The sequence below is a fragment of the Nansenia antarctica genome (genome assembly GCF_963989245.1).
Source record: "Nansenia antarctica genome assembly, chromosome: 19".
Lineage (NCBI taxonomy): Eukaryota > Metazoa > Chordata > Actinopteri > Argentiniformes > Microstomatidae > Nansenia > Nansenia antarctica.
This window is the reverse complement of record NC_137692.1, coordinates 22,127,318-22,140,836: the sequence shown is the minus strand read 5'-3', so window position 1 is coordinate 22,140,836 and position 13,519 is coordinate 22,127,318. Positions and strand designations below refer to the sequence as shown.

General features: G+C 42.8%; 1 protein-coding gene across 2 annotated transcripts in view; it reads right to left on the bottom strand.

Annotated features, from left to right (window-relative positions):
* Positions 1 to 1,662: 1,662 nt before the first annotated feature.
* Positions 1,663 to 13,519, bottom strand: part of il1rap (interleukin 1 receptor accessory protein) — a 15,876-nt gene continuing 4,019 nt past the window's right edge. For both annotated transcript variants that reach the window (XM_080549189.1, XM_080549190.1), the window contains exons 4-12: positions 10,645 to 10,933; positions 8,825 to 9,056; positions 7,772 to 7,937; positions 7,502 to 7,573; positions 6,765 to 6,891; positions 6,290 to 6,438; positions 5,551 to 5,694; positions 4,168 to 4,311; positions 1,663 to 2,679 (exon numbers count right to left, since the gene is read on the bottom strand). In XM_080549189.1, the coding sequence (XP_080405315.1) occupies positions 2,246 to 2,679; positions 4,168 to 4,311; positions 5,551 to 5,694; positions 6,290 to 6,438; positions 6,765 to 6,891; positions 7,502 to 7,573; positions 7,772 to 7,937; positions 8,825 to 9,056; positions 10,645 to 10,933 (1,757 nt within the window). In that variant the 3' untranslated portion in view covers positions 1,663 to 2,245. The remainder of the gene's footprint in view (positions 2,680 to 4,167; positions 4,312 to 5,550; positions 5,695 to 6,289; positions 6,439 to 6,764; positions 6,892 to 7,501; positions 7,574 to 7,771; positions 7,938 to 8,824; positions 9,057 to 10,644; positions 10,934 to 13,519) is intronic.

Below are 13,519 nucleotides of genomic sequence, written 5' to 3'. Positions count from 1 at the left end.
TAATTCACCCAACTGACAGGTGTGGCCTATCCAGATGCTGATGAGACAGGTATGAAGGATCTCCATTGTTACATCACTGTTTCTGATGTATGTCAATGACAGGCAGGCAGTTGTAGGGTGCAAACTTTTGCTATATCATGACGTTAGAATTATAAGGTTCTATCTCCATTTTTGTCAAAATTGAGTTTTTTTACATAATCTGATCCATTAGGTGTTTATCATTTTGCCATTTTATTAATGCCTGTGTGGTGTTATTTTTAAATGTTGACATTTTTGAGTTAGTAATTAATAAAATACAAAGGTTCCATCTCACAAAACATAATGGAATGTAAAAACGTTGACGCTCAATATCTCTGAACTGCCCTAAACGGAGATAGAACCTTATGATTCTAAACTCACGTTATGCAGATCATTCAGTTCTCCTGGTGTCAGGAAAGGACCAAAAGGGGATAGAGGATAGAGGAAGCCTTGAGCAGGGATCTGGAATTGGTAAGGGAGTGGTGGTTCATTGACAATAAACTGTCATTAGATCTTGGTAAAAACCAAATCTATTTTATTTGGGTCAAATCAAAAGCAAAAAAAAAAGTTGATAGGATCAGAGTAACTTGTGCAAGAGACGTCATTGAGTCCAGATCAAGTGTTACTTATCTCAGATGAACAATGGACCAATCCCTTTCAGGGGTCTTAATTGCAGAAAGAGTTCTTGCAAAGAGTGCAAACAAGCGAATGTTTCTGTACCGGACAAAAATAGGGAGTTTGACACAAGAATTAAAAAGGTTGCTTGTGTCAGCACTCAGTGTCATTTCTCACACTAAACTCTCTTCTCACTTCTCATTTCTAACACTACACATGTTCAGCCTGGCTTAGCGGTCTGTCAGCCAAGCTAAAACATAAGTTACAGGTAACGCAAAATAGCATAATCCGTTACATGTTGAACACTCCCTCCGGAACCCATTGGGGTACCTGAATGTCGAGCAGTCAACATGTTTCCAGAAGAACAGCTCAAGCTGAAACTTCTGTTCAGGGTCATAAATGGGACTGCCCCAGCTTACCTGAGCAGTCAAGTTGGGATGGTACGGAGTAGAAAAAAATATTTGATGTGTGAATCCGTTCCCTCGATTTAGTAAATCTGTTCCCTCGATTTAGTAAATCTGTTCCCTCGGTTTAGTAATTTGTTCCCTCGGTTTAGTAATTCGTTAGGGTTAGGGTTAGGCCCTACGAGCCAGAACGATCGCAAGGATTCTAACCCTAACCCTAACCCTAATCCTTGCGATCGTTCTGGCTCGTAGGGCCTAACCCTAAACAGAGGGAACGGATTACTAAACCGAGGGAACGGATTCACACATGACATTTTTTTTCTTCTACCATGTGACCCCAGGGGGGCTCCGTAGGATGGTGCACTCCCAGCATGAGGATAATACTACAGTCAGTGTACGCTCTTGCACAGTGGCTAGGGTGAACAGCACTGCCGCTCTGAGCTCTTGTTATTATTCAGGGATATTATTATGGAACAGTCTCCCTCTGACAGTTAAGGTAATTCTTACCACACATAATAATAATAAAAAATGCTATACGTATGTGCCAAAGTAGAATCTCAGAATGTCTATATGTGCGGTAAACTGTGACATGGATGACAATGATGAGAGGATGGAAATGGTTTTATTCAGGAAAAACAAGGCACATTCTGTGTTTCCATATTTATATAAAAAATAAATAGTTTTATGCAATGCATTAAAAGATGCATTTTCGAAAACATTATTCAACTTAACGGAAAAACTAATGGATTTTCACAAAATGGGAACACAAGATTGTAAAACGCATTGTAAAAAAACATGTAAATACATTCAACATGAACACAGAGTTCCAGCCAGGTGTTCATACGGTACAGTAGCAAAAATAATGGCAATGAGGAGTTTTGAGTGTGGCAATGACTATGGTATGGCATGCGAGACAATTACATGTATGTATTCTCTCTCTGTTTTGTTGTATCGTGATGTTAAAATTATAAGGTTCTATCTCCATTTTTTGTCAAAATTGAGTTTTTTACATAATCTGATCCATTAGGTGTTTATTAATGCCTGTGTGGTGTTATTTTTAAAATTTTGAAATTTTTGAGTTAGTAATTCATAAAATACAAAGGTTCCATCTCACAAAACATAATGGAATGTAAAAACTTTGACGCTCAATATCTCTGAACTACCCTAAACGGAGATAGAACCTTATAATTCTAAGCTCACGGTATGTGTTACATGTAAGCTACGTCGTTGTGTGCTCTATGTGTGATGTGTGTGTCTTTGGTGTTGTAGGACGAGCTATGTACGCTCTGCAGAGAGATCACGCTGCTGTCGTCGCTGTCCTGCAGCGAGTTCATTCTCCTGACGGGAAGCTCCACTCTGAGTCTCTTCCAGAACCTGGACGACAGGTCACTGGACTTGTCCCCCTGCCAACGGACCAGCACCAGTGCCACCCGCGCCCGCCTGAGCTCCCGCACCCAGCCGTCCCGCCTCAGGGGCTTGTACTGGAGCAGGATGACCCTCAGGTGCCCCCCCCAGGCCATGCTGTCCAGCCCAGCCTTGAGCTCCAGCAGGGCCTGGGTACCCTGCAGCCCGTAGCCCGGGCTCAGAACCACCAGGAGGCGCCGACTGCGACCGACAAAACTTAGCGTCTCGTCCGTGATGGCTGGGAGGGGGGGGGGGGGGGGTTAAGAAGTGCATAATAGGGCCCTCGATGTCATATAGAATGCATCTATGATGTCATATAGAATTCATCTATGATGTCATATAGAATGCATCTATGATGTCATATAGAATGCATCTATGATGTCATATAGAATGCATCTATGATGTCATATAGAATGCATCTATGATGTCATATAGAATGCATCTATGATGTCATATAGAATTCATCTATGATGTCATATAGAATGCAATGCATCTATGATGTCATATAGAATGCATCTATGATGTCATATATAATGCATCTATGATGTCATATAGAATGCATCTATGATGTCATATAGAATGCATCTATGATGTCATATAGAATGCATCTATGATGCCATATAGAATGCATCTATGATGTCATATAGAATGCATCTATGATGTCATATAGAATTCATCTATGATGTCATATAGAATGCAATGCATCTATGATGTCATATAGAATGCATCTATGATGTCATATATAATGCATCTATGATGTCATATAGAATGCATCTATGATGTCATATAGAATGCATCTATGATGTCATATAGAATGCATCTATGATGTCATATAGAATGCATCTATGATGTCATATAGAATGCAATGCATCTATGATGTCATATTAAATGCAATGCATCTATGATGTCATATAGAATGCATCTATGATGTCATATAGAATGCATCTATGATGTCATATAGAATGCATCTATGATGCTCAGTAACATGGCATTGTTTATCTCTCTCACAATAAAACACAGATCTACCCACTCTTAAACTTTCTTGATAATCAACTGTTACAACACCCCCTCCCCAAACTTGTTGTAGAGTTGCATACAGAGCTATCACTCCCTGTAGACCAGTGGTTCTCAAACCTCTCCTCGGGGAGACCCCCAGCCGCTCCACATATTTGATCTGTTCCACCACCACCACCAGCACCCCTGATTCAACTAATCAAGTACAAAGCAATTATGATTACGACCAGCACATGAATCGTGAGTAACATGACGTGTGCGTTCTCTCAGAAACAGGACATCGTGCACACCTGATTCAACTAATCAAGTACAAAGCGAATTATGATTTGTATTTGATAAGTCGAATCAGGTGTGCTGCTGGTGGTGGAACAGATCAAATATGTGGAGCGGCTGGGGGTCTCCCCGAGGAGAGGTTTGAGAACCACTCGTGAGCTTAGAATTATAAGGTTCTATCACCGTTTAGGGCAGTTCAGAGATATTGAGCGTCAACGTTTTTACATTCCATAATGTTTTGTGAGATGGAACCTTTGTATTTTATTAATTACTAACTCAAAAATGTCAACATTTTAAAAAAATAATACCACACAGGCGTTAATAAACACCTAATGGATCAGATTATGTAAAAAAATAAATTTGGACAAAAATGGAGATAGAACCTTATAATTCTAACGTCACGCACTGCTGTAGACAGACCGGACCGTCCCATACTCACTCCCTCCAGGCAGACTGTCCCTGTCGAAGATACAGACGGTGTAGCCCAGCTCGTTCTCCAGGATCCTACGGAGCGTCAGCAGGACAAACTGCTCCTCCTCGCTGTTCCTGGCGTAGGAGATGTAGATGTCGTACTCCTTATCGTCTACGGCCGATGAGGAAGAGGAAGGAAGAGGTTTCTTAAGTTGGAGGAAACAGTGTCCATAGCTGCTATAACAGTTCATGTGAGGGCCTGGGGCCAGTTGCATAAAGATAGACCCAGACTTAGACTTAGATCTCATCAAATGTTCCTGTTGCATAAAGCTCACCTATGAGTGACTAACGTAAGACAGAGTTAGATAGCCTGTCAGGCAATGCATTCTAGGTAAAATAAGACACTTGACAGAAAAAAGAAACACAGCCGAAACAGCTACACCTAGCTGCACCTAGCTAGACCTAGCTAGACCTAGCGGCGGTAAAAAAAAAAAACTCCCTTTTCTTCTGCTGAAAACGTATGTATATTGGAGGAATATAATGTGGAGAAAAGTATACTGCTTGGCAGTTTTAACCAGTGATGTAGTTTACCACTATGGAGTTACAGTGTTAGCTAGCTACTAGCCCTGACTCGTTCCCATAGCAACCCAGCTCTTAAATCAAGCTTAGCCAGGGGGGAAGGTGGCTAACTTTCTAACCAAAATAAGTCTTAATTAGACTGGTCTAGCCTGAGAATATAAGACTAGTCTAAGGCTTAGACCAGTCTTAATCTATGCTTATGAGAATATAACACTAGTCTAAGGCTTAGACCAGTCTTAATCTATCTTTATGAGAATATAAAACTAGTCTAAGGCTTAGACCAGTCTTAATCTATGTTAATGAGAAATATAAGACTAGTCTAAGGCTTAATATAAGACTAGTCTAAGGCTTAGACCAGTCTTAATCTATGTTTATGAGAATATAAGACTAGTCTAAAGGGCTCTGCACACAGCGTGCGATTTCTGTTGCGCGTCAACATTCCATTTTGAAGTTTGAATGGAAGTCTATGAGAACATCGCATTTCAACACACACGGACCCGATTTTAATCGCATGGCGAACATTCGATTCCATTCATTTTGAATGGGACAAAGCACACGGCGTGCGAGTTTTGTCGCACTGTCAAATTTGTGCTTTTTCCCATTCAAAATGAATGGAATCGAATTTTCGCCGTGCGATTAAAATCGGGGCCGTGTGTGTTGAAATGCGATGTTCTCATAGACTTCCATTCAAACTTCAAAATGGAATGTTGACGCGCAACAGAAATCGCACGCTGTGTGCAGAGCCCTTAAGGCTTAATATAAGACTAGTCTAAGGCTTAGACCAGTCTTAATCTATGTTTATGCAACCGGCCCCTGGGTGTGGGTGTGTCACCTGTGGAGCGCTCGTCAGTGCCGAACCAGGAGCGGTAGAGGAGCAGCAGCTCCAGCCAGAAGACGTGGTAGACCACGAACAGCACCAGCATGAGGAACAGAGTCACGCCCAGACCACAGCCCAGCTCCAACGAAGGCAGATACTCTGGAAACAGCAACACATACCAGGGGACACCATCAACACTAACAGTCACACTAACAGAGTCACGCCCAGACCACAGCCCAGCTCCAACGAAGGCAGATACTCTGGGAACAACAACACATACCAGGGGACACCGTCACACTAACAGTCACACTAACAGACCACAGCCCAGCTCCAACGAGGGCAGATACTCTGGACACAACAACACATACCAGGGGACACCATCACAAACAGAAGCTGCAACTTGGTTAGTAGGGTTAGTGCTCGGTCCAGGGTTCCCACACCTTCTGAAACATCAAATTCAAGCACCTTTCAAGGACTTTCAAGGACTCAATTCCCCCCAAATTCAAGGACCAAAACACGGCATAGTTTGAGACAGAACTAGTTGACGAGCTAAGTAAAACATTTTTGAATATATATTTTAAACATTTTAGAGAGAGAGAGAGAGGGGAATTCAAGCACTTTCAATGACCCATGTCTAGTATTTTCAAAAACTTTTAAGACCTTGATTTCTTTTTCTCAAATTCACAAACTTTCAAGGATTTCAAGGACCCGTGGGGGAACCCTGTCGGTCACGTGTCGACTCCTCCCTCCTCACCCTCCTCCTGCAGCACCGCCCGTCGGCTGACGAAGCCTCTGTCGTTCCGAGCGGAGCAGTTGTACTCTCTGAGCAGGTCCTCCGAGCTGAAGTCCTGAATGTGGAGCACGTTTACCACAACTCTGTCGCCATAGACCTGAGAGTCCACCCTGCAGGACAGAGACAGATGAAGAGGACGGTGGTAGAAAATGAGAAACTAGTAATGAAGGAGAAAGAGAAATTAATAATAATAATAATAATAATAATAATACATTAGACTTATATAGCACTTTTCTAGACAGTCAAAGACGCTTTACAAACTGAAAAGATCGAGTAGTAACAATACAAAATAAATAAAAGAAAGTATGGGGGTCTAATTACGGTAGTGCTGGGGACACATGGGAAGGGGAGGGGGAGGGTTAAATTAAATGAGAAGAGGGGAGAATAAAATTAATAAAGGAGGGGAGGGGAGGGGAGGGGAGGGGGGGACACCTACCAACACGTAGAGTAGACGCGGGCACCAGCTTGTCGCTCCACAAATTTCCCATCGACGCTCCACCACATGTCCCTGGGTCCCTCTAGGTAGCGGAACATCACTCTGCACTGTAGAAGCACCTCCGATCCTGCAAGTCACCATTACATGGCAATCACTACCGCTGCATAATCAAGGGAACAAGGTCTCCTGACCCTTCTGAATCATCATAACAATATAATAATAATAATAATAATAATAATAATAATAATAATAATAATAATTCATTGTATTTATATAGCGCTTTTCCGAGGCTCAAAGACGCTGACAATATGGGGGAAACTGAAAACACAGAAACAACAAGCAACAGATAACATGAGCACATAGAACACAGAGTTAACGAACGGGGAAATTCACCCACAACTGTGTCAAAACAGTGATCAGAGAGAACGGACCTATCGCTAAGCCACGCCCCCTTTGAAAACTCGGACAAACAAACAACGCTTCACTGACAGTGACTGACTGACCGACCGTGACTGAATGACATTCAATGACGTACAATGGCGGGAGTTGGCAATGTTTTTTAAAGATGACAAGAATATTTAGTCTAGAAGCTTTTCACCATCAGATATTAGCGACGTGTTTGTCCGAGTTTTCTGCCTGTAGTGACTTTTGCTGTGATATGATTGGACAATTTCTATTTTGGGGCGTGGCATAGCGATAGGTCCATTTGGGATAGTAGTAGTGGTTCTGCTACCTACCCTGTTTAACAGTGAAGCGTTGGTCCTCTGTAGGGTTCAGGATACTGGGTTCTTTGGTTAAACTAGAGCGGGCTGCTTAGAGAAGATCAAAATCAGCTAACAAAGTACACATACACATACACACACACACACACACACACACACACACACACACACACGCACACACCCCACTCTCTTTCCATATTTTTTTTTTTTTACTGTGTGCTAAATAATAAAATAAAAATAATAATAATTAAAAGTCAACTTTTGAGTAACAGGCAGAGCTCTTACACACGGCGATCACATTGACCACCCTGGTGAAGTTCATGGCCCTCCCTTTGGTCTCGTAGGTGACCACACAGTGGTACGGCCCTTCATACATCTCCAGCATGATGTGGATGACCAGCTTGTCTCCTTGCACCTCGAGATCGTCCGTCATCCCGATGGATTTACACTTCTGTTTGAGGTAGAAAAAGATACAGAGAAGAGAGTGAGGGGAGGGGGTGGGTGGGAAGGACTAACCCAGCTGAGACGATGGTTGGAGCCAGGGCCGGTCCTAGGCATTTAGGTGCCCTAGGCGAGAGTATGATATGATGCCCCCCCTCCACCAAAATGTTAGGGGCGCCACCACCACCACCACCACATTAAGCCACCAGTACTGCCTCATCACCACCCACACATTCAACAGTAAAAATATGGACAACAATGGTTTCAAGACAAAAATAGACAGTAGGCTGAGACATATTTTCATAGAGACAAAATTATTTAAATGTAAATCATTTTAATAATTTTGGGGGGCATTTGGCGCCCCCCAGGCATTTGGCGCCCTAGGCGACCGCCTAGTTCGCCTATGCCTAGGACCGGCCCTGGTTGGAGCAAAACCAAACCTGCACACACCTCTAACCCTGCTAGACTAGGGATCAGTTAGATTAGGCTGAATCAGGTTAGGGCTTGTTGTGTCGTCATATGACCTACTGTAAGTGATGCATGTTAGGCTTAGGTTAGATGCCATCTGATTTTATTTTAGCTACTGTATTTTAGTGTTTATTTTGAATCATGACTGTATCTATATGATGTGTTTATTTTAACCCTATAACCTGATTTCTTCCATTAGGAAATGTAGCCCTGTTACTTCTGGCAGGGGGACCACCAACGGAAATTAGCCTATGGCTATAATTGGGTACATTTTACACTGATGATATGTGCGCATTCCATTTAAGTGTTCATTAATGTACCGTGTCCCCCTTGAATAAATAAATGAAAAATCAAATCAAATCAGAGGTCAAATGAGAGGTACAGGACATGAACATGATAGATCTGAGCACACAGGTGATCTCGTCTCACATGGTACCAGAGGACAGAGTGGCTGGTGTTGGGCAGCCTGATGTTTTGCAGGTCAGGGCAGGTGAGGGTCTTCCCATCGCGAACGGGGATGGCGATCTGAAGGGGGGACTGGCCGGGGGTCTTCTCCTCACAGTTAGGGGGGGGCGCGGTGGTCTTCACTTCACAGTCGAGACCCTCGACTTGAGGCGTCACCTCCAGACGCACGGCCATCTTAGCGCACGACGTCCTGTTTCTGAGAGAACGCACGGCACACATCCTGTTACTCGAAAAACATAGGATATCCTGCTTCTAATAAAAAAACAGATTCCATTGAGTACGGCAGTCTGATGGAGGGGATAAACTGACAGTTCGTGACGTTAGAATTATAAGGTTCTATCTATTTACATAACCTGATCCATTAGGTGTGTATTAATGCCTGTGTGGTGTTATTTTTAAAATGTTGAATTTTTTTAGTTAGTAATTAATAAAATACAAAGGTTCCATCTCACAAAACATAATGGAATGTAAAAACTTTGACCCTCAATATCTCTGAACTACCCTAAACGGAGATAGAACCTTATCATTCTAAACTCACGACTTTCTACAGAGGAAAACATCTTTCAAGTGGACATCCACACTGAGAGAAGAAGAATCGCACAGGACGTTCTCAGGATGACTCACTTCCTGTTCTACTTCCTTCCCTTCCTATGATACATACTCTGTATGGGGCGGCTGTGTCTCAGGAGGTAGAGCCGGCGTCTAATGATCGCAATGTCGGCAGATCGGCGGTTCGAACCCCGGCTGGCCACGTGTCAAGGAGTCCTTGGGCAAGACACTGAACCCCAAATTGCTCCCAATGATGAGCGGGCCGGAGGCTTGCATGGTAGATTGCCGCCATTGGTGTGTGAATGTGTGTGTGAACGGGGTGAATGAGAGGCCGTTGTAAAGCGCTTTGGAATAAGGGGCTATATAAGTGCAGTCTATTTATACTTGTTATGCCCGTTTTGCATCTCTGTATGAAATGTAATGTAAATGTAAAAAAGGTTTTGATTTGTTTTGACTTTACAACTGGAAAAATGAATGCTCAGCTTAGGTGTAAAAGGGTATCCTGATATCTAATAATATGTTGTACATCAGTATATTATTGTTTGTATACATCGTTTGGCAAATGTCTGACAAGCAATAACAACTCGAAAGGGCATAAATGATGTAATATGAAATACTAGAACAGTATACACTGTATATCAAACGGGGAAACTTTTGAGAAGCACACCGTCTAATATGACTTCACACGCTAGAGCAGCATCACAAGAAGTGACGGCAATCTTTTACACCCCAGTAAAGTCCGAAAGACGTCCTCGGGGAAGCCGGAATGGGGGTTCAGATGACGTCTTTCTAGGACGTCCGGATGTCGTCTTTAAGACGTCCTAGAAAAAGACGTCATCTGATCTGAACCCACGTGAGGACGTCTTTTGGACTCTTTGTTGTTAACTGGGGACCCGAAGCAGCACAGTGTCTCTCCATGTCGTGAGCTTAGAATTCTAAGGTTCTATCTCCGTTTAGGGCAGTTCAGAGATATCGAGCGTCAAAGTTTTGACATTCCATTATGTCCGTGTGAGATGGAACCTTTGTATTTTATGAATTACTAACTCAAAAATGTCATCATTTAAAAAAATAACACCACACAGGCATTAATAAACACCTAATGGATCAGATTATGTAAAAAAAACTAAATTCTGACAAAAATGGAGATCCTAGAACCTTATAATTCTAACGTCACGCAGCCCCCCCCCCCCCCGTGGTACCTCAGCGTGCAGCACAGTGTCTCCCCCCCGTGGTACCTCAGCATGCAGATGTACTGGCCCGTGTCCTGGGCGGTAGCGGGCTGCAGCCACAGCCGGTCCCGCTCCTTGCTCAGCCTCTGCTCCGGGTGGTGCAGGTCGATGGGCTGCTCCAGGTCCTGGCCCGCCGCCACGCGATACCAGACCAGGGTGAGGCCCGCCGCCTGGGCGGAGCTGTAGCTGTAGACGGTGGGGTGGGAGAAGAGAGGGCAGCGCAGCCAGCCCGCCTCCCCCTCCGCCACGCGCACGGCTCCCTCTCCCGACTCGCCCCAGTCGTGGCACTGAGACACTGAGGGAGGGACAAGGGGACAGGGATAGACAGTATAAAGGGAGGGACGGGGACAGGGACAGACAGTCACTGAGGGAGGGACAGGGACAGGGATATACAGCATGAAGACACTGAGACACTGAGGGAGGGACAAGGACAGGGACAGACAGTATAAAGGGAGGGACGGGGACAGGGACAGACAGTCACTGAGGGAGGGGACAGGGACAGAGAGGGACGGTATAAAGGCACAGATGAACGCTAATGCATTCTCTCTCACTCACTCTCCCTCTCACTCACTCACTCTTTCTCTCTCTCTCTCTCTCTCTCTCTCTCTCACTCACATGCTCACACGCACGCACCCACGCACGCACACACACACACACACACACACACACACACACACACACACACACACACACACACACACACACACACACACACACACACACGCATATAGAAGGCCCTGTGAGAAAAATTAGCTAGGTAAGCTTTGCTAGAAGCATGGCTCAGTCGATAACTAATTCCAATCCATTTTTATTTCCTGTCTTTTTACATCGATTCAGTGCATTTTAACTTGAATCAAATATAGCTTAGTGGGATGCAGTCAGCTTAAATTCCTGATGAAAATCAATTAGATGTGATTGTCCAATCCCATTCCTCACAGAAATGGGTCAGAAAAAAAGATAAAACTGATGATGATGAACAATGATTTAATTAATAAAACATTGTGAGAACGGCAACTTACTGCTTCTTAAAACCACAGTATTGGACAAATTACACAGGCAGCTTGTATGAATTATAACATGTTTATAACATGCTTATACACAGTAACAAAGAACAGAAGGACACTGACTGCTGTACTACTAAAAGGTAGATTCACATTTTACACAAACTATATGCAAATGTACATGACTGTATTTCTTTTTTATGAATAACAAAATCTGCATAATCACAGTAAAACAGACAAAGAAATCCTACTCAGTCCCCAAAACAAACACATCCACGGGCTCTCATCCAGGACTATGAAGGAGGCTATGATGGTGGATGGATGAGAGTGATGACTATGACGATGATGATGATGAAGGTGGATGGATGATAGTGATTACTATGATGATGGTGATGATAGTGGATGGATGATAGTGATGACTATGATGATGATGAAGGTGGATGGATGCTAGTGATGACTATGATGATGATGATGATGATGATGATGAAGGTGGATGGATGATAGTGATGACTATGATGATGGTGATGGATGATAGTGATGACTATGATGATGATGAAGGTGGATGGATGATAGTGATGATGATGATGATGGTGATGGTGGATGGATGATAGTGATGACTATGATGATGGTGATGGATGATAGTGATGACTATGATGATGATGATGATGATGATGAAGGTGGATGGATGATAGTGATGACTATGATGATGGTGATGGATGATAGTGATGATGATGATGATGATGATGATGAAGGTGGATGGATGATAGTGATGACTATGATGATGATGATGATGATGATGATGATGAAGGTGGATGGATGATAGTGATGACTATGATGATGATGATGATGATGAAGGTGGATGGATGATAGTGATGACTATGATGATGATGATGGTGGATGGATGTTAGTGATGACGATGATGATGATGATGATGGTGGATGGATGATAGTGATGACTATGATGATGATGATGATGATGATGATGATAGTGATGACTATGATGATGACGATGAAGGTGGATGGATGATAATGATGACGATGATGATCTTTTTAAATATTGCCTTTAAATGACTAAATTATTAAATAATGATTATATAATGATTGCATGAAAAGCGCTATACAAATAAGTTATTATTATTATTATTACTAGGTATTTTGGGGGAGGAGACGTTGGGGAGATCTGTGGTACTCTGTGGTGATATTAGTATGGGGTCTGTAGTCCTCTTGTTTCTGTGCTATGCTAGGCTGGTTGGCAGTTTGCCGGTAATTGCCCTGTCAGATCCGCACAGACAGGATATTAGTCTTCCTATTAAAAGCCTCTACATACAAGCATCCCTACGTCCCTACAGAACATTACAAATGAATCCCTTCTGGAACAATCCATCTCCTTTTCCAGCTGTGGGACTAGATTTCTAATTAACCCCGTTTTAAGGAGGTTTGCAGAACACTCTTGAGTTTCCATTTCCATATTAAGAGTTTTACCAAGAGACCACACACCAAGATACACAGTAAAAATGATCTTTAGACCAACAGCGGTGGTGGCACTAAGTATCAAATGGAATAAATGAATCAAATAGAAAACTGACTCACCTAATAAGAAAATATTGAGTGTAGATAAAAGTGGGAGACAACTAAAAGTGATGTACGATGTGTGTGTGCTAGCAAACTGATCAGTTGGAGCTGACTTGTGTTTTTAAGACCCACAAGACCCCAATAGAATTCTATTGATTACGGAGAATTCCCAGTTAAATATGCTAATTTTTATGTTCTAAGTTTTAAACAAATAGGTAGGCTATAGCTATAAAACAAAGGAAAATTGACCTTTACAAGGAGGTTATAGTTTTTAAAAGACCACAATCTCCTCTTCAATATGACAAGTCC